General features: G+C 30.2%; 3 protein-coding genes across 5 annotated transcripts in view; 1 reads left to right on the forward strand and 2 right to left on the reverse strand.

Moving 5' to 3' along the window:
- Window positions 1-239: 239 nt before the first annotated feature.
- On the reverse strand, window positions 240-1885 carry LOC135128095 (chitin deacetylase 8-like). Its single transcript, XM_064054931.1, has 6 exons — window positions 1670-1885; window positions 1384-1527; window positions 1121-1319; window positions 817-1054; window positions 584-764; window positions 240-532 (listed from the first exon to the last, which is right to left on the reverse strand). The coding sequence occupies exons 1-6, from the start codon at window positions 1838-1840 to the stop codon at window positions 320-322; spliced, it is 1146 nt and encodes a 381-aa protein (XP_063911001.1). The 5' UTR covers window positions 1841-1885; the 3' UTR covers window positions 240-319.
- Window positions 1886-2066: 181 nt separating this feature from the next.
- The window catches only part of Duox (Dual oxidase), a 49224-nt gene continuing 28939 nt past the window's right edge, over window positions 2067-22351 (forward strand). Inside the window, exon 1 of one of the 3 annotated variants that reach the window (XM_064054926.1) lies at window positions 2067-2075. Coding sequence is in view for 1 of the 3 variants with exons in the window: in XM_064054923.1 (XP_063910993.1) it covers window positions 15297-15378 (82 nt within the window). In the remaining 2 variants the exon portion in view is untranslated. Of the gene's footprint in view, window positions 2076-14900; window positions 15002-15032; window positions 15379-22351 lie in introns of those variants that run through there. The other 2 variants (XM_064054925.1, XM_064054923.1) reach the window with 2 other exon arrangements.
- Window positions 4578-6810, reverse strand: LOC135128094 (C-X-C chemokine receptor type 2). The gene is made up of 5 exons (XM_064054930.1): window positions 6739-6810; window positions 5430-5924; window positions 5237-5380; window positions 4989-5180; window positions 4578-4940 (listed from the first exon to the last, which is right to left on the reverse strand). Exons 1-5 carry the CDS (start codon window positions 6781-6783, stop codon window positions 4614-4616), a joined length of 1203 nt encoding a protein of 400 aa, XP_063911000.1. The 5' UTR covers window positions 6784-6810; the 3' UTR covers window positions 4578-4613.

Raw genomic sequence — 22351 nt, forward strand, 5'->3', positions numbered from 1 at the left:
AACTCTTAAGTAATGATTTTGATTTTTTTATATTCTCGTCTATAGACTGTAGAATTTTGTACGCTGTGAAATTCTAACAGTATACTAAACGAGGCAATGTAGGAAAAATTTCCACAAGAAAACAAATGTGCATCTGATTCAAGGACTTATTTTTACACTTAGGTGTTTTCTTCAAAGTCGCTTCACTCTTCCAATTTATTATGAAGATTTTAAAGAAGAAAATATATTAAAAAAATGCGTTTTACATATTTTATACATTATATTTATTTCTCTAGATTGTTATAATTTGTTTTTTTTTGCTAAAAATGTTTAAATAAATTTACACTTCAGCTTCACCCAGTGGATTGCCCAACCAAGGGTACACCTCTGGACACTCTCCACAAAGTGTCATGTATCTCATTTCTTCACCTTTTGCAAGTTGACAAGTTTGCTTAGTGCAGCCTAAATCTTCAATCTGAGGACATTCTGCGCGAACACCCGCTTTAAGAGATGTAGGATTCTTAACCCACTCAATAGTTTGGCTTGGACTCACCTACATTGTATCAAATTAAACATAATTTTGTTTAATATGTATAAAACGTACCAAGTAAACGTCATTTAGTGTTTGCAAATAATCTACGAACTTTGTATAAGCTTCTAAATGAATAGGGTTTGCGCTGAAATATGCTTGATGGACGTAGAAACCAAACGGTGCTCTGTTGCCGTTGTATTGAACATTAAAGTTGTCAATAAACCATTGCAGAAGTCCGTCGGCATCATCTGGACTAAAAAACCCTTTTTAATTTGTTTTTTTTATCTAAATTGCTAAAAACTAACATATTAACGCAAGCGTCCACCATACTACAAACAATGTTTTGTTGATCAGTCCAGTCGACCATTGGGGCAACCCAAAAACCAGGAATTGCATCTTCTGGACAGGGACCTACTATGCAGTCTTGACTTGATTTATAGTCAAGAGTATATGGCCAGAGTCCAGGGTTTCTGAAAGTTTGAGTTGGCCAAGAACAGTCCCATTCCAAGCCTATGTCTTTGCCCAGTTGGAAAGTATTGTCACCTAATTTTTAAATCAGATTAAATTACTTAGTTTTTAATAGAACTGGAGATTGCCTTTGTTACTAACCAGATAATTGTAGAAATGGTATTCTCATGCCCTTTATTGCTTCTGCTGGAATATTGCCAAATGTAGTGACTATCGTTTTTTCGTCCCCGAATTCTTGGTTCAATTGGTCCATCGTAATGTTTCGCCAATAATCAGTCGAAGGTTCATGCGTGATAGAGTGGAGTGCAATTTCATGATAATTAACGTATAAATCGTGAACCTTTATGAAAAATTTAGGCGATGTACTGTCGGACTTGTAGTTTGTAGTTATTTATAAAACTTACTCTGCTGTAATCTGTATAATCATGAGACAAGAAGAAAGTTACGGTTATAGGACATCCATCAGGGTTAGTTCGGTTGGCAAAGAGTGCATCATAAACCTGGTAGTTAAGCTCTTGAACGGCGTCGTCAAATGTCAAATGGACAAACTGAAAGTAAATTGCTTTTTAATAAAACAAAAAATTTTCCTCTGTGTTGTTGTTTTATAGTTTGGAAGAAGTCTTGTTCGAGTCTTGTTAAATTGTTTCTAGTTGCGTTGTGTAATAATACAGAAAACTAAAAAAATCTTACTTGTGGAATTTGAGTTGCGTCGAGTCCATTGGGAATGTTGGTGGAAGAACATCTACAATCCGGTGACGAACACTTCGCGTCCGTGCACGCTTCGGCTGCATACAAATCTTTGTCTGCTTGGGGTAATGCAAGACAAGCAGCGACTAAAGTCACGAGAACTATTCGAAACATAGTGAAATTTTACAAGAGAGAATAAAATCAATACTGAAGCTGGACAAAGAGCTGCCAAATATATTGGAAAACCGTATCTGATAAAAAAAATCTGTAAAAATTGATAAATCGTTTATACTTTGGATGAAGAAGATTACTTTTGTTTACATCTTCAAAGTTATCTTAAATATACGCAATATATAGAAGTGTTGTTTTTAGGAATACAATCGTAGAATGATGTAGTTAATCTGTTTAGGTGAGACCTCAAATTTAATATATTTTGTAATCGTTAATCCATTTGCTAATTGTTTATATATGTGTGTGTGCACCGGCGCCTGTGTGTAGTTTTATTTGTTTACAGGTTCGAAATTTCGAAATATTTTCGTCAATTTGGACATGTTTTTTTTGTAGAGATTTATATGATATTAGGTTTGTAACATTAGAAAGACTACTATAGGGTTTAATTTTTTGTATGATTACTTCGACAGAACTTTTCTCGCTCTTGAAATACAATCCAAAAAATTCTGCTTCTTTGACAAATTATAGAAAATTTGTGTTTTCTGATAACCTTTATATAGTAAAAACCAGTGGTGTAAATGACATCTCGAACCCCCTGCGCCGCGGGGGTGCAAATACCAAGGAGGTGCCAGCCGGATGAGATATACAAACAATATGAAATGTATTCAAAGCAAATAACCCACGGAAAAGAGTGTACATGTTTAACTTAGATTGTTTATGCTCATACATCGAAAGAATGTCACGTAGAAATTTGTTTAATTTGAATGAGTTGTCTCCTACAATGGAGCAAAATGTTTTGGACATGATTATTATGATTCTTATACGATCATAATTAAATAAAAACCTGGGTATTCTCACATTTGCTAGAAAATGAGGTTCTTAATGTGGTCAATAACAAATTGGTTGAAGGCTATAATTAATATTCGACAAACCCAGCTCTTTAAAAAAAAGTTATAAAATTTGATTTTACAATTTTCGTTTTCTGATAACCGCTGCAAAATAAAAAGACAGAGGCATAAATAACACCCCTTGTCCTTCAGCACTAGGTAATAACCATCTGAAGCTCAAGTGTTTATTTATGTTTATACATCGAAAGAATATTACGTAGAAATTAGTTTGATATGAATGACTTTGTCTTCTCAAAATGGGACTAAAATTATAATATATATTAATTAAACCACAATCGAACAAAATATTCTGAATTTTTATTGTGTCATTATTATATAAAGAAGTGCGTGTTCTTCACATTTTCGAGGAAATGGGGTGACTCGTACTTAATTTGACCATTAAAAAAATTGTGATGACGTCATCAACATTGATTCTAGTCACAGCACAAATGAAAAGTAGCCACAGTGTTAAACCAATGCAATGAAAATTTGAATGTTTAACGAAAAAACTGAAAGCGGATTCGTACACTACAAGTATATGAGTATATTTTTTTGTAACATTTAAATAATTTTAAAATACCATTCATTAAAATGACGTCATCAAATTGTTGGTGGGAATGATTGGCCAAATTTGTGTTAGTATTTAACCATCTACATGATATTTCTAATATACATACAAAATCTGACAACAATCGGTCCAGCAGCTTCGGAGATTACAGACACACAGATGGAAACAGGAGAATGCTTTCTTCGTACTGTTGAGGTCATGAAAGAACCGAAAAATTAAAACGATTTTAATTTAATTTTTTGAAGCATAATTTCCTTTAATCAGATATTCACAATATGCTTCTGTAATCACATTGGAAAATATTTTTTACTTCCCGAGCGTAAGCAAAGGAAGTATTGTAATCAAGTCCGTTGGCCGACTCTCTACTTTTGGATTTTCTCGATATTTCCTGACCCCTAGAGGGCGAAGAAATAGGTGTCCCGTTTCCATCTGTCTGTCTGTCTGCCGTCCCGGATTTTTATTAGACCGATAATCTCCGAAAGTCCTGGGCCGATTGTTGTCAAATTTTGTATTTATATTAGGTACATCATGTAGATGGTAAAACGCTAACCAAAATTTGTCTAATCATCCCCACCACTAATGTGATGACGACACTTCAAAATTGTAGATAATAAATGGGTTTTAAATTGTATCAAATTACATATTCTTACACATGTAGTTTATGACTCCGAATTGAGATTTTACCCGAAACGTCCAGATTTTTGGAAAAAAAATCAAAATTAGGAAACAACATTTTCACATTTAATTTGGAATCTGCAAAACCGAATGCTTTGAAATCTTTCAGATGGTTTACAGTTATGATAAGCCTGATAAATTGATGAAAACAGTAGCAGACTATTTTCTATTATTAGTATTCTTGCTGATTTGAATTGCAAAAGGAAATCTTAATGTGTGGCAGAGTATCCTTGAAATCAAAATAAATTGACAAACGTCGAAGTTCTGTAAACAATCCTTATATAACGTAATGTAGACACATAAATGTTTATTTTTAGAAAAATACAGTAAACGGATACATTAAACAATAATTACAGCAAAGTATACAACAAATTATTAACAATACAACTTCAATAAATTTGTTTTTATTTCCTTCACACTGCATAAATTTATTAATAGAAATTCAGATTTGACTAACTTAAATTTGTGAAATGTGAGTTGCATGTAAATATGTACTTTTGGTTTTCCGTTTTTATTTTGAAAGAATTTTATAAGTAATTTTATTTACTACTTTATCAGTTTGCATTACACAACGTAGTTTTATTAAGGAAATGACTAATTTTTAGCCACAAAAGACAAATTATACATTTCAGATACACAATTTTCTTTAATTCACTTGCACATCATATTTTCCAATCGAAATTTCACTGCCAACATCAGTCAAGGCAGTACTTAACTTTTGTCTTTTTTTAAAAATAAAAAACAAACTCCGCTTAAACAGCGTCGACGTTTCCGGAGTTTTGAGAGTTGGTTTTGGTGTCACAATTTTTGGTTTAATTTTTTCAGGAGGGAATAACCACTTCGATAATTTTGTCGTTTTAAATCCTCTTTGAAATTTTTCATTCGTCACACTATAAATCAAAGGATTCAGAGCAGCGTTTACAAAGATGAAAAACTTTGATAATAACCAGAAGTTATGATACGCTCCACTAGCCTAAAAAACAAAATTTTGATTTATTTTTATGTATTTTTGTTAACTTACCGTATTTTGTACTAGTGCACCTTGAGAAAGGCTACTTTGGATTTCATCTCTATAGAAAATCAGTGCAGTAAAAGGTAATCGACATATTAAAAATGTCAAAATCATGGAGAACATCATGCGAACTGCTTTTTTCTTGTAATCGACTTGACGCTGGTCCAGTTTTCGTGAAACCACTTTCTCGTATTTGCGAAGCTTTGCAAAAAATGTGTAAATTTTGGATTTATTGTTAATTACAATACGAAGATTACCTTTATGAATATAGATCCGTAGCAAATTAGCTGAATGGTTAATGGTAGCCAGACTAGAACTGTTATGATAACGTGCCAGTAAATAGTTGTCATGAAAGTATTTTCAGTACAAAATTTTTCCAAAAAATCTTTCCACTGGCGTTCCTAAACTCACACATACAGCAAAATTTCTGAAATTATTGAACCATTTTACCTTGTAATTTCTATAAAAGAACAATGGACTAGAGATTAACAACCCGACCACCCATGCAATTGCTATGATGAACTTGGCACCTCTTTTGGTCAATTTTGATTCTCGTGGTAGCAGAATAGCTGTTAGTCTGTCATAACTAATTGCAGAAACACTTGTTACACTTGTCAGTAATATAGCACATTCGATTGTTGCTTCAGTTTTGCAGATAAAACTACCAAACTGGTAATTTTGGAAAAAGTCATATACAAGAAAAATCCAGGGGTGGATTAGTAATGACAGTAAATCAGCTGCAGCCATATTTCCGATAAGTACATTTGTTGGGGTGCAGATGTGCCTGTTCCTGATAAGAACATATATTGATAAAATGTTTCCGAAAATGCCAAAAATTAAGATAGGGAGGAAAACTGTGGATTCGACGATTATTTGTGATGCAGGTTTTACAACCCATATTTCGTTAATAAAAGTGTAGTTCGAAAAATCTTGCGAATAATCCGTCTGAAATAATATTAGCGAGTTAGTATTGACAGCAGCGTGTGTAAATAGGTATATAATAAAGAAAATAGGGACTTAATTGTATTTTGATGTTTCGTTTTTACATATGTAAAAATCTTACATTTTTCTTAAGAAATTATAGGTTCAATATAAGCAAAGTTGAAACTATTTTTTCAAATTTGTCTACACTACTTGTCTTCGAGATTTTTTTTAACTGAGAGATAACTTAAAGCACAATTTACAGGTTGAGTGTTATTTGTGCATTGTGCGAGATATGGTTCAAGTATAAAATTTCTTAGTTCAGTGACGAATATTTTTTTATATTTTCTGTGATTTCCCAACTGAGTTCAGTGGAATAATTCAAATTGACTCCATTGTTGTAGATAAAAAATGTTTACTTAGTGTTTCCAAACTGATGAATTATAATCATATTTGATTTAATTTTACACTCTTGCTACCCTTTAGTGTTAAATTTTGTTATTGAATTAAATTTTCAGGAGTCGCAAGACAAAGCAAATAACATGTGAGGTTTTTTTTTTCATAAAAAACCAATTTTCGATTTTGAAACGATAATAAATGTGGTGTGATAGGTCATAAAGAAATCCGATTTCAAAATGAAGAAAATTTAAGAAAAATTCAGATTAATTTTTTCGAAAATTCGAAAAATTCAATAGCAATTTCTAGAAACTTTGACAAAAGTAAATTGACGCAGATTTTGACAAAAAAAAGTAGCAAATTTAAATAAAATTGAAAATCAGGCAGTATAATACGTTATAAAATTAAACGGTATATAAGTTGGTACATAAAAAATACTCACTGCTGGGTCTTTAGTTTTGTTTTCAGCAGTTGAATGATTACCCATATTTTAACTGTTTCAAGCCACTAATCTGTAGCAGAGCTTTTAGTATAGTGTACATTTTGTCAACTGATTACCCAGCACCATTTAATGGATGGTTGTTAACGGTGTTGATTTAACACTTGACAATGCACTATACTATAATAAATACAAACAAAATATGTGTTGAGGATCACCAAGTACTGTTCAAATACTATCTACTGTATCGATTTTTCGTAATAACAAATACAGAAGGCTCAGGTTAAGTGCAGACTCTACATTGTGAAGAGAATTTGTTGTTGTGACAAAAAATTGAAGACGACATTAGTCTTATACTTAAGACAAAATATGAATTAGTAGATAAAATAAAAACCTATTTTCACTTCTCGAGCTTAAGCTGAGGGACTACGAAAAATAGGTCCTCTGTTTTCATCTGTCTGTCGTCTGTGTCAAATTTTATATGTGTGTTAAAAATATCGTATCAATGGTAAAACCCCAACCAAAATTTGTCTAATCGTCTCTACCAACAATTAAAATATCGTGAAATCAAATTTTATAAATTTTCGAACAAACTGGATGGTTAAATAACCTTACACCTTTTTTTTTAATTGTAAATTAATATTTTTTAAATTAAAGTATTTGCAGAACAATTTTAAAATATTACACATGTAATCCACTGTTGAAATCTTGTTGCGGGTTAGCAGGTAGGTCACGACGTTATGAATCGTGTAACAATCGTCACAACCAGAACATAATTAAGCTTATAAATTTATTTGTATTGATAACTAACATAATTATGTACTCAAAGAGTTGCTTACTTTTACACTGCAACACATTCAGTTTTGTAATTAAGTACTGTGGATTATTGCATCTTACACCATTTACACCGGATGAAATACATATTATTACTATTATAACCCCAATTTAAACCAGAATACTTGTAATTTAACTAATATCTGGTGTTGTAAGAATCACCTTTTACTCTACAATATATCTGAAATTGATTAGCAGACAAAAGATTTAGTTTTCAATATAGCAACAATTTATTGAGGTCAGCAGCTTTAAGACATTACATTATTGTTATTAAATATTTTTTATTAGATTTTAATGTAAATATATAATGATAGAGATCGACTGTGACCTACATACGGTACTGCATGCGTTCAGACGCATAATTAAGGTAAATGAATCTTCAAAATGGGTAAAAAACTATCCTCGTTGAAAACTAAATATTCAATGATTTGTCTGATTCGCAGAAATCTTTTAGTGATTTAGTGAATCACATAATTTCTATTTATAACATTTTTAAAAAATTCAATATTTTACAGTGTATGAGAATTTTATTTGTGTAGTTTTTTGTTTTATATTATTTTTCTCCTTTGTGTTTATTAGTTCAACTTTATTAAGTTGTGTATTTCGTGATATTTCCTTCATTATTATAACGTATATTTTTTAATTTGTAATTTTATTGTCATTAATTTCATTTTACTTAACTGTTACCAACTTGACAAATTAAATCTTGTAAAGCAATTTACGTACATTCTCCGTTATCTTGTGGAGTTGCAGTACAAAATAACAAAAATAAAAAGCACTTGACGTTTGTAATAAAGTATCGGATATGTTTTTTAAAGGAAATTATGACGTGATACGTACTTGTTAGATTAAGATTGTTAAATCATGTTATCGATCAAAAACAGGCATGGCGTAACTGGGCACTCAAGCGGAAAAGAAGAGAAAATGACTATTTATTTATATTTAGTTTTTTTCAAATGACGTATACTTTCTTAGATAGTTAATTTAAATTTAAAAGTAAAGATAGATAAAGTGGTTAGCGAAGAACAAGCAGGGAAGACCAAGACGAAAATGGATATAGTGTGGATATAGTCACCCGTCAACGTCACAGGTACCTATAGGATTAAGAAGAAGATGAACATTAATATAATATTAATAACTAATTAAACTTGATTGTAATATTTCTGGTGACTCGAGAAATAAAAATAAGGAGGATCATTTGTTAGTTGTATGTTTTTTTTCCTTCTATTCATGTTTCTTATTGCTATTGTATAATATTTTCCTAGTAGTGATTTTATTAGACAAATATTATCTGAACACCCAAAAAATGATTATTTCGTCTCAAAATTTTGTTTTATTATTGTTATACTTATTTTTAATCTCACCTATACAAGATCTAAGAAAACAAAATATTTACCATTAAATTATAGATTTTTTCTCAGAGATTATATAAAAGACTTCGAAATGTTGCTAAGCTAAAATATTGATCTATAGGAGACAACATTAATTAACATTTATATTTATCATTTGATAACGTCATCTTATCACGCATGAGATGCGATATTGCTTGTGATTTGAAAATTACAAAAAAAAAACTAGTTTTAAAGACTTTTTTTCTGTTCATCCTATCAAAAATTTGGTGACGTCATTACAAAAGTTTTCCAAGTAAATTTCCTCCCATGGAATTTATACCGTGATGTGATCTTTTATCTATAGTTTAATATGCATCCAAGTTTGACCTACTGCTTACAGATTACTATAAAAAAATACAATTTTTAAACTGAAGTTTTCCTGTGTAAGACACGAAAATTTTGAAACTTTGGTAGGATACTTGGTACTGAATTAAAAATTTCAACAGAGTGACCAAAATGTGTCTACTCTTCTCCTTTCGAAAGTTAATAACATCATCTCTAAAAATTTACTGAAAAAGATGCAATGCTGTTTATGCTGTGATAGTAGATATATGTGACTCTCTACTTTTATATTTTCTCGACCTATCATGATCCCTAGAGGACGAAGAAATAGGTCTCCAGTTTCCGTCTGTTTGTCCGTCTGTCTGCCGGTCGGATAGATAATCTCCGAAAGTACTGGACCACTTGTTGTCAAATTTTGTATTTATACTAGGAATATCATGTAGATAGTAAAACGCTACCCAAAATTTTTCTAGTCATCCCCACCAATAATGTGATGACGTCATTTCAAAATTGTACACAATAAATTGGTTTTAAATTGTATAAAATAAATAATAACATAGTCCTACACATGTAGTTCATGACTCCGTGTTGAGTCTATAATTGTAATGTATCATTGCGTTGGAAATTGATTTTTTTGTTGACATATGATCAATTGATCATTCTTCAAATTTTCTGCTTGTTTGTCCGATATATATCAGAAGGCAATCACTACAACTTAAGATGTAGATTCCAGAATTCGACTTCTTGAGTGACTTGTCTTTACTATTGTGAACTAATTTATGTACAGAATTATTAGTACAGAAAGTTTTGCAAAATGAGTAATACTATTATACTGATTGGTTTCTTGGATTAATGGGTATATTAATGCTGATGTAATTTTTTAAATTTTCTTTTTAAACATGTTATCTATGGTTTTATCCGAATATCCATTACTATTGGCTATTATTTTAATTCTATTAAATTCAACATCAAAATTAATTTCATATAAGGAGACTGTGTAAAATTGATTGATATGCCGTCAGTTTGTCACTCCCAGGATGTAAAGACAAACAGGGAGAAAAGTTTAAGAAAGAATCAAAGAACACAAGTCATCATTATGTCAAAAAAAAAAAAATCAAATTCCACGTACGCGAACCACTTAATTCTAGAAGCCCATAATTTCAATGACGATCGATGATCACAATTTTACACATCGAAAATAAAGGCGCTAGAATGTTTGGAAATAAATAGGTACAATAAAGTCAATAAATTAATGAACGACGAAATCGAGATAAACAAATATCCCTTGTTGAATTTAAATTTATAAACACTATTATTGTTAAAATCAGGTATGTATATAAATTCAAATTAGCTATATTAAAACCAGTTTCTCTTCGGCCTGAAGACGGTACTGTCTACCGAAACAAGTGTAGCAGTGCCTGCTAATAAATTCTTTAAACATTTTAAAGTTTTTTACTTTAATAAACAAGTAACCGCCTCACGATACATATACAAGTAAAAGTATTAACAGTTACTTAGATAGCAACACAAAATAGTCTGAATGCATAAAATTTACAAATATAGATAGCACTCATTCAGGGACAAAATTTTTAGCAACAAAACACTTTTCTGCAGTTGAATATTGTACGATGACTTCCTCAGTTACAGCTTTGCACATTAGTAGTAACTTCTTCACACAATATTTCATATGGTTAGATTTATGTAAAAATATATATATCGCTAACCATTACATTACATGAACATCAAGGTATTTTAAAAAAGAATTTTTCTGTTTTGTTTGACAATAATTTTGACTTTTTTTTCAAATCACAAGCGTACGTTCAAACTGCTATTAGGACATGAAATGCACAGTTAAAATTGAGTGTATGTCAAAGTTGTCCAGTTTTCTTCCGCCGCAACTGTACTTTTTCAATTATGTGTTTTTTTTTTTAAGAACCGTTAACAATAATTTTATTTCGTAACAGTTATCCAGGAAAGACTTACTATAAATAAAAAAAAAACTTTAACAATTTTAGCTCACACATTTCAGATACACAAGGAGTTCTAGAAAAATAAAGCACATATAGTATAGAAATTCAACAAAACAAAATATGATATGATAATAACAATAATAAACAATAAGCCAGGTCATAATTTACTTATACAAATAGTATACTGAAAACTTTTTTTGTTATCTTAAAAATTTTGTGGTTAGTGACACCATGAAATTTATATTTATAGAATATGAAATCATATGTCATGTCAGTTTTTACATTTAGATAACCGACAGATATATCTTATTTTACGTAACATAAATGATTTATTTGTTGCATCAACAATAGACAGATATGACAGTTATAGATATATCAAATAAAAATCAATCAATGATATGTAAAAGATCTGCATTCTTTTCAACGTAATCAGTGATGGAACAAAAAGAGTGATCTAAGCAAAATTTTTAAATCGTATGTTTGAAACTTTGTACACTGAAATCTCCTACTGGAATTCCTTCATGTCGATAATATCTTGTCAATAAAATTAGTTCGAAAATCTGTTTTAACACTGACGGCATGCTATTCGTAAATTTCGTACAATAATAATTTTGCCGTTTGTACATTGCTGTTTTTTAGTTTAGTTAATTATGTCATGTTATGAGGACAAGAAAATGATAGAACGAGTTGCCAAAACTATGATAGACTACATCACATACACACAAAACCTACAAAGCAGAATAGAAGAAGTAAGAACAATAAAAGAAGCGATTAGTAAAAGCAGTAATGAACAAACGTGCAAATAGATGAAGAAGCAGAAAACAATATAATAGAACAGCAATACATAAATTGAAGGTAGAGGAACAAGGAAAGAGAAAAACTGAATGGATTTTAGACGAGAAATGAAGAACTTTCAAAGAGATAATAAGAAATATAAAACAAAAGAAATATATGCGCATTAAAAAATACACTACACATATAAAATATGACGCGATGGTGACATGAAGAAGTGAATCAAGAAATTAAGGAAAAATCTAGTGCGGCCAAACAAAAGTACAACCAATACAGGAAAAAGACCACTCTAAAAATAAAAGCCCTTGGTGAAATTCGGACAAGAAATGGAAGAAATACACAAATCAAAAATAAACGTCATGTTAGAAAAATGGGAAAATTACTGCGCTAAAAGGAAACGGAAAAGGTAGTAGAGGAATCGGAAAACTTCGAAAATAATTACAATATGGAACAAAGAGAAGAAATAACTGGAAGTGGATATTGCCAAAGTAAAAACAAGAAAACATAAGGGGATGACCAGATTAAGCCAGAAATGATTAAACGGCTGGGAATAGAGGGACTGTAGCTAATGGAAACTGTGAGAACTATAGAACAATATGCCTCTCCTCAATCACATTCACGTAATACAGGGTGAGTTCGAAGTTGTATAGTTCCTTGAGTAGCAGAAACTAAAATTTGCAGCAATGTTCTGTTTTTGAGCAACAACGTAGAACTTAGTTTTTTTTAATAGAACATCCTATATATTTTTACATATTCTGATTAGCCTATTTTAGTTATGAATTAATGCTGCGATGTTGCCAAGTTATTCTAATTTTCTTAAAATTGTCTGGAAATTCCAGACGGAAATGAGAGACCCAGCTATGTTTTCTTATTCTAGGGATCATGATACATTGAGAAAACATAAAAATATCCAGTCGTCCGATGGTTTCGATTACAATACTTCCTTAGCTTATTATAGCTGACGCTCGGGAAATAAAAATAATATGGAAAGACTGGATCGACAATAATTAATATATTAAAAAAAATCTATTTTATCCGACGAAGGATAGGAAGAAAGAAGAAAATTATATTACTGGAAACGGTCACTGCGAATGCAAAAGAACCAACAAAAATTAATTTCTATTCTGACAGTCAAATGTTATTTGAACTAATTTATGATCAAAAACGAGTGTTTCTGTAACCGTTGATTTACAAGCCCTCAAATTCAATCAGACAGCGGTTTCGTTAGAAAAAAATAATGACATCATAGTCTCTTTAAAACAACCTTCAGTCATTATTTTTCGCCAGAAATATCATGCGAATTTGAAATATTACTTTATAATATTAGGTCAACAGATTTTGAAATATGTTTCGCATCTTTCCAAACGTTATCCAGGTAAATATGAATAGGACAACCTTAAGTGATGAAAAAGGTAATTTTTTAACAAAGATATAATAATTTCAGTCTTATTGTAGAAAATTACGTCAAAAATTGGCGTTTTTCAAAGCACACAATAAAACGAATAAATTTCGTAACATTTTTTTTTCCGATGAATCGCTAATAGAACAGTTCTACTAACGTTTGAAACAGGTTTTTCCAAATTATTATTTTTTTAACTCTCATTTAAAATCGATTATGAGAAACACTATAGTAGTATAGTTTCCATAACACGTACGCTTATTTTTGAAAATCGGTATGAATAAATAAATGTTAATTAAAACTCTACTTATTACATGTTTTTTCCAGTGACCATTCGAGTATATCCTTTTAGCGCCCACATAGTACAGTGCTCCGGATCTTGAAGACATTGAAAAATTTTTAAGTTACATCCTGGATCACTTTACTGAATTTTAATTGCCTACATATCGAGTTAAGCCCGCACGAAATAAATTAGGCCTGTGTGGTACTCAGCTTTTATTTGTATCTATTTGATATGCATGACCACAATTATTTTCCAACCTTGATTTACTTCAAACGATCTAATTATTACGCGAAAATTCAAGTTCAGTGTCTGTCACGTCTAAATTACGCTATTCTGAAAGCCGTTGTACTAGAACTAGATAGTGTGCATGAATCATCGGTGTTCGTTTTATGTTTTCTGTGTTTTAAGTATCAAGTAATGGCAGGATATGGACGTGATTATCTCTTCCTGACCGAAGAACATCTTCCACAAAAGTTTCGTTATGTTATTTCACACTCAGAATATTTTCGTGCATATTTTCACACTGGATTTTTGACAAATTCTTGAATGAGACGTTTAAAATGTCATAAACTCATAGTATGAATTTCTGATTGTAATAAAATTAATCAAATTAAAATCAAATTATGTAATATTAATTAGTCTCAGATTGTGTAAGCTGATATAATTTATGTGGTGTCATTAAACGTAAACATTTATCATTCAGATGGATGAATTTTGATTGCTGTCCAAATTGGCCTATATATATATAGTTGCGGCCCCCCAAAAGTCCACGATTTTTCGTTGTCATGGAATTTTTTGAATTTTTAAATTAATGTAAGTCTGGCTAAAATGTCAAATTTGACAAATTTTGTTATTCGAGAGCCCATGATTTGAAGATACATTTACAATAGAGAAAATTATAGTGCACTTTTGGGGCGCCGCAACTGTACAATACTGTTGATTTTTAATCCACAATGCAAGGAGTTATTATATATATTATAAATCAATTTTTACTACTTTTTATCATTTCTGGAAATTATTACTATTTAGCAAGAACAAAATTTGTAATAGTAATGGGTTTATTATCACATTTTACAGTTTGTTTTAAAAGGGGGTAATAACGATTAGACATTATTGCATGATTATTTTCTTCTTTTGTAAAACTCTGAAAGTTTAGCAATTTCCTGCGACAATGATGATTTATTTATTCGCAAATTATAAATTAAGACCATCAAGAGGTGGGCATAAAGCAGAGTTAAATAATTAATTACAAAAAGTGCTTGTGCCATTGGAGGAGGGGATTTATGTAAAGTCTACTTTCTCTTCAGTGTTGATGGTGAGGTTTTGTTTAAGCAATCTGTTAGTGTGAATGAAGTACTGTAGATATGCGTGCGTGTGTGCTGTTCCTTTCACGTTGTAAAAAACCTTCAATAAAAACGTCATAAAGTGATCCATCGATGTAGTCAAACTGAATTTCTTGAAAGTCTGATTTTCTAAGTACCCAGTAATTGTAATGTTATTTATTATTTAATTTAAATGTTAGTGCGGGTTTTACCAAGCATCGGTAAATGTGGGATGTAAAACAGCTGATTGTATGCATTAGATAGTTCTGGAGAGCTGCATCAGTTGATATGATTTCTTTAACATCTTATTTCTCTCGTATATTCACTTTCTGTGTCATTGTCCTCGTTGCCATTTCGACAGTTCGACCTGGTAAGTCTTGGTTTACTTTTTATTTACACAGCGATAATTGTTTTGTTTTATGACTACAACTTCATATTGTAGCGGTATAAGTGGGTAGTGCGGACGTGAGTTAAGGGTTAGTACCGTGTAGCTGCACCTAACAATTTTTTTTAAAGGTAGAGCATTACTTTGCTAACAGGAAGCTAAAAATAATGAATCTGAATGAAATTCCTCTTGACAGGAATTATCCAAACCTTTGAATGCAGCCTGAAGCCAAGTTTGAAGGCCATTTTTCTTTTCTTAGCTTCTAGATAACGATGTCCTATATTTTTGCATAAAATTAATTACATCTACATACATTCTATACATATCGCCAAATTTTATGGACAATTATTTTTATATATAACGTTAAAGACAACTATAAATTTTTATGATAATAAAAATGATTTGAAATATGTGCCACATGTATGTAAATGTAAAATTAAATACTTGGAAGAGAACTTTAAAAAACAGGTATTTTAATTAGAACTCAGCTTTTGATGCATGAGTTGAATAGCAGCAAAAATAAGTCCAGTTATTACTTATGAAAATGCAATATTACGTTTCTCTTACGTTGTGTCGGGTACGTTATTTTTGATACAATTTTTTAAATTATTATGTAAGCACTCATTAATAATGTAACATACACATATGTTAGTTTGAATAAATTGAGTCATGGTCAAAAGTATTTTCGCACCTTCTTAGTTTTCAGCTTTGCTTTTATATAATAATTGTCGTTTTCTCTTCAGCTTTAATATAAAAAAAAAATACACAAGATCATTTGGAATATCACATTAACTATTAATAATAATTGTTTATTTATTAACATAATGTCGAAACTTCTAAGAATCAACCTTAATTTGAAAAGGGACTTCCGTTGGAGGATTACCTTATCAGATAAAACTGAGTGCTTTGTTTAATTTTATCAGTATTTGTCAAGATTTGATTTCATCACGGCTAAATTAATCTAACATGGATAGTTATACACAATTAGTCATATGCACACACTTATTATAAGAATTTGTATTTTATCTCCATACGTACGTTATTTTCATAAATAAGTGTGCTTAGATAGTTTTATGTATATCAGATATACAACCACTTGAAACGTCACATCCTTCGGTTTTATTGTCTGTCTACTGAAAAAATTTAGGCTTCTTGGAATTAGTTTACTGTTCTTAAAATATTAAAACAACTCTTGTCAAATAAACGAATAATACTCATAAAATTGTATAATTAAAAACTAAAGGTTTCCATCTGACAACGAAGCTGAATTCGCAGCAATTAATCATGTTAATGAGAATAAATAAAAAAGCAAGAATTCTTGAAAGAAGTTTGGAGAGAACATCAAGATGAATTCGTAACATTTTCGACCGCAATATAAGGTGATTGCTTAATTTCAAATATGAAGATGTTCACAAGATAAATGTGGGGCTTAATTTTTCAACTATCTACAAATTTTGATACTTATTTTATCCAAGGCGAAGTTTACTACGAATTACCTATTTAAAATTGGAATATTATACAATTTCAAAAAGTCACAAAACAACTTTTACGTGTATCTAGTGTAAAATAATTTAAACATATTAGGTACATGGAACCTGTGTTCCGTTTTTATAGAAAGCTAATAAATTTCACTGAGTTAATTTTTAGAGAATTGTATGTGATTAAAATCGTGGTTCTGAATAAATTCTTGGTAGAACTGGATTTGAAATTCACATCAAGTCCATTACAATCATATGTATCCAGATTTTTTTGTTTATTAATTAATTTGCTGCCCACAAGAATAAACTTTTAGATGGGATGGTTGAATCAAGATTTATTTAAAAAAAATGCGCACAAAAGGTTTGTTATATATAACTTTAAACGGTAATATATACAAAGGAAAATAATAGTTAAAATAGTTATTTATAGTAAACTTTTAGGCATATATACAGGGTGAGTCACTAAAGACTAATTTCCAGATGACCAAAGAATATTGATAATAATAATTATTACAATTGTTAAGTATTGTTATTTCAGTTTTTGCAAATAGAACAGTTTATATTTATTTCATTTGCATTTTATTACTGCATTTTATTCTCTTTATTTTTCGTTAAGTATTTTCTATATTTAAAGTTTATAGTTACTGCGAATTTTTACTTTTTTAATAAGAGATATATCGACATATTCTAAGAACGTGAACAAAAAATAGAGTAAGATACAGGAATAAAATATAGGTGTTCTGTTTGACCAAACTGAAATATCAACATGTGAAAATTGTAAAGATTTAGAATTATAAACACACTGTATGCTAAAACTTAATTTCATTGATACGACAACAAAACGTATTGATTTATTTATTCTTTCTGTTCATTGCTAAAAAATTAAAAAAAAATGTAATAACATGGCAACGTCGCATCGGAATTTCATAAATTAACTGTAGTTATAAAACCTAATAATAGGCTAAATAGAATATTTAACAAAACTAAGTTGTGTGTTACGCCTTATGAACAGAACACGCTGTATACTAGTTAAAAATAATTTTAGAGTATAGTCCTCAAAGAACTGTACAAATTTGATCTTCGACTTTTTTTCTAACTTTCATAATAATTAATAAGATATCGAGGACCGCGCGCTTAGTGACTCACTCTGTATAATATTTAAAATCTTTTAAAACTGTATAGGTTCAAGTTAATTTTCCTTTTATGTTTGAAAGCCTTTAATGAAACACAAAACTAGGTCTAGAATAATAATTTTATTTAAGAGTTTGTTATCCAACAGACAATAGTACGATACATGGAATAAAAATAATTTTATCTATATTTTGAAACAATAGCACTTATGTAAGTAAATAAAGGTCCTTAAAAATAGTGGCAAAATAGATACAGTTTACAAAAATATAAAATAAATACTGATCTTAAGATAAGATTTAACGTGAAATCAATTATCTATTCAGTTGGTTAATTTAAGCAGTATACAGGATGTTATTGTACGTACAACAAAATTGACAGTTTTTCGCGAAGTCTAAAAAGTCTGAAAAACTCATTTTGTGTTATCAATATTATAAGGGGAAAATTAACCCTTATCCAAACTTTTTAGACGCTGCTGAAAGATAAATAGGTAAAATTAATTTATTTTAGTAAGTCCCAGTAACAATAAAAGTTTTGTCAAGACTAAATGTTGCTATAGAAACAAAAGATGATCTTTTTATCAGAGGCGTACAACGAATTGGGACATAAATTTTAATAATTTTTATCTCTAAAAGGTGAACACTTTTACCTGAAGTTTTTTTTACTCTTAGCACCCATACTTCGAGACAATTGCCGATTTTATTTTGTAGGTACCTTTCAATAACACGCTGTATATAGCACATGAATAATTCTGATGCCGAATGTTAATGATTTAAAAAAAATTGGTCCAAGGTTACTTTGACAGAACTTTCCTCGCCCTTGAAGTACAATCCAACAAATTCCGCTTCTTTGAAAAATTACAGAAAATGTAAAAACCAGTGGTGTAAATGACACCTCGCAGATATACAGACAATATGAAACAACCAACGGAAAAGAGTGCATTATTATCAGTGTACATGCTTAACTTCGATTGTTTATGTTTATACATCGAAAGAATATCACGTAGAAATTTGTTTAATTTGAATGAGTTGTCTCCTCAAAACAAAAATCTGAAACTATTATTTAAGCCACAATGGGACAATAATTACTATTATTGTTATTTGATCATAATTAAATAAAAACGTGGATATTCTGACATTTTCTATAAGATGAGGTCCTTAATTTGATCAATAAAAATTTAGTCGAAGGCTATAAGCATAATCCGACAAATACAGCGTGTTAGAAAAATGATAAAATTTGAGTTTACGATTTTCGTTTTGTGATAACCACTGTAAAGTAAAAACCAGAGGCATAAATAACACCCCTTGTCCTTCGGCACTAGATAATAGCAATCTGAAGCTCAAATATTTATTTAATATTAATAATAATAATACATACTTTATTGTCCAACAGGATTAATTTCCAAATTACATTTATGTTTATACATCGAAAGAATGTCACGTAGAAATTAGTTTGATATGAATGAGTTTGTCTTCTCAAAACAAGACTAAAATTATTAATTAAACCACAATCGAACAAAATATTTTGAATATTATAATTCTTATTTTATCATTATGGTATAAAAATGTGCGTATTCCTCAAATTTTCGAAAAAATGAGGTGACTCGTTTTTAATTTGGCCAAAAAAATTTGTAATGACGTCATCAACATGGATAATATTAGTCACAGTACAAAAGAAACGCAGTCGCAATGTATTACCAATGCAACAAAAAAAAAAAAAGTAAACCCCGATTTAGCCACTGCACCACGAGGATTTCTGCCCGGTGTTGGTAATATAACGTTATTATACCTTGCAACTGTTTTTGCGAAAATTTGAATATTTAGCGAATAAACTGAAAGCGGATTTGTATACTACAAGTAAGGAGTATATTTTTGAATAACATTCAAATTATATTAAAATACAATTCATTAAAATGACGTCATCAAATTGTTGGTGAGGATAATTATCTAAATTTTAGTTAGCATATTTCTTATTTACTGTTGCGGCCACCCAAAAATGCACGATTTTTCGTTGTCATGAAATTTTTTGAATTTTTAAGTTAATGTAAGCCTATCTATTACCAGTGGCGTAGCATTTTTGAGTAAACAAAATGTACAAAGTTGACAAACTTTGTTATTCGAACACCCATGATTTGAACATACATTTACAATAGAGAAAATTATCGTGTACTTTTGGAAGGCCGCAACTATACATATAAAATTTGACAACAATCGGTCGAAGAAATTACATGTCTAATAAAAATGGATATAAACACTAGAAATTTTGGTTTACAACCTTTTTAAATCGGAAATACATCTTGCATTTCATATACAATGATTTATTACGAAAGTATAACAAAATTTGAATAAAACATGAAGTAACAAAATGATCTAACGTCATTTGAATTAACTTCCCTCTTATTTTATGATAAGATAATACCAGTCACGGTGTAAGAAAAAAAATCGAACCCATGACTTTCGCGTTATTAGTATGACGATTCGTTAACTGAGCTAGTTGGCCATTGCTCTGCGTTCTTCTTACACTATTATAAAATGTTATTATAGAATTAGAATTTTTTATGAAAATTTAGATGTCTATAGTAAACAATCAAAGCAGGTTCACAAATCATAAGTGTGTTATTTCATAAAATTTAAATAGGAATTACCATGCAAAATTTTGAGGTGATGTCATCAGTTTGTTGGTGGGGATGATCAAACACATTTTGTTTATCGTAGTTTTAGAGATGATCTGTCAGAAAGGCACAGGAAGACTCCTTTTTGATACTCTGTCATGAAACATCGAGAAAACATGCCGCCGAATGGACGCTATTAAAATACTTTCTTAGCTTCCTTCTTATTTACACTCTTAAATTTTTAAAGTTAGATTTATTAAAACTTTTCTACTCAACGTTCATAACCAAACTATTAATACAACTGGTGTGATTTATATTTTCAAGATTTTGGTCGTCATTACAAATGTCATTGTCAAATAACAAATAAAATAAACGGGTAAAGAGCGAAATGATATTTTTAGTTAGAATTAAATTTTACCATGAAATGTACCATACGACTGAAATAATAAAGTCCTCTAGTTGACCATGTAATTTATTTTTAAAATAATGATGATGGAATTTCAGTTATTTGACCGTAATTGTCAAATTGAACAAACAATGTGTTGGTGTTGCCAACATTACTATTTACAAATAAATTTCATAGCCTACCAGAGGACTTTTTTCAATCATACGGTACAATGATACACATTAATAGATTAATGCTTGATAAGGTGACTGTCATAATATTTTGCTAAAAACCACTTTCAGAGCTAACCATTTTATTGCCACGTGATACATATAACTGCACCTGAGCTCTGGAGCATCCGGATATTTAGAGACTGCTGATATATCGGGTGCTACTTTGGACAATTTATCATATTTTGGGGGGTCTAGGATTGTCTTTAGCTCACACATTGTTAATAATAATTTATTAATGTGAAAATTTAACTTCAAATGTTACAATCTGAAATTTGTGATAGTAACGACGATAAACTTCCCCAAAATTTTAAAAATTTCTAATTTTTATTTAAAATTGAAAATAACGTAGTAGCAAGTAGAAAATAATAGTATAACGTTTTATAAGATTTTAAGGTACTCATCTCCTAGAAACCTCGTCTAACGACTTGTTTTTTCATTTTGGGATTTCTATTCTAATATAGTGTCTTATGAAAGTTGTTTTTAAATGCAAATACTGTGTTCTATAGTCGAGCACCAAATTTGGAGTTCTAATAGTTTAATTATTGAGGTTTGTAATAGAACTAGTGTCATTTATGTTTTCAAGATTGATTGTCAGTGTCTAATAACAAATGAAATAGAACGAAAATTTGTAGGCAGAACAAGATTTATTCCTCAAAAATTATGGATGCTACTTTTGGCAATTTCCCGTATTTCAGGCGAAAGATGATCTGTCCTCAGCTTCATACATTCATTCATTTGGTGATCTGAGCTTCTGGGGTTTCATACCGAATATCATAATCTCTTTCACATTCAATTCATATATAATAATGTACCGCGTGATCAGAATGACTGAGTCTGTTGGCAGTTCTGTATTTTTAGTTGAAATTGATATCAAGATGATTTTTATAATTTCCGGTTGTCAGCTGTCAAGATTGACAGATTGTTGACATTTTTAATTTGCAAAATGTATCCAAAACATAACCTAAAGTTGTCGCATGTCTCTACTGACATAATTGTCACACAATTACATCCCTTATGCCAACATAAACGCAAGAAAACAACCAAAAAATTCCCCAGAATTCTACATATTCCAATTTTCAATTAAAAATGGGAAAAAACTGTGAAATAGAAAATGTAGTCAAAA

The sequence above is a fragment of the Zophobas morio genome, unplaced genomic scaffold (assembly GCF_036711695.1).
Source record: "Zophobas morio isolate AGI-343-1 ecotype UQ-CSIRO unplaced genomic scaffold, CSIRO_AGI_Zmor_V1 ptg000012l, whole genome shotgun sequence".
Classification (NCBI taxonomy): Eukaryota; Metazoa; Arthropoda; class Insecta; order Coleoptera; family Tenebrionidae; genus Zophobas; species Zophobas morio.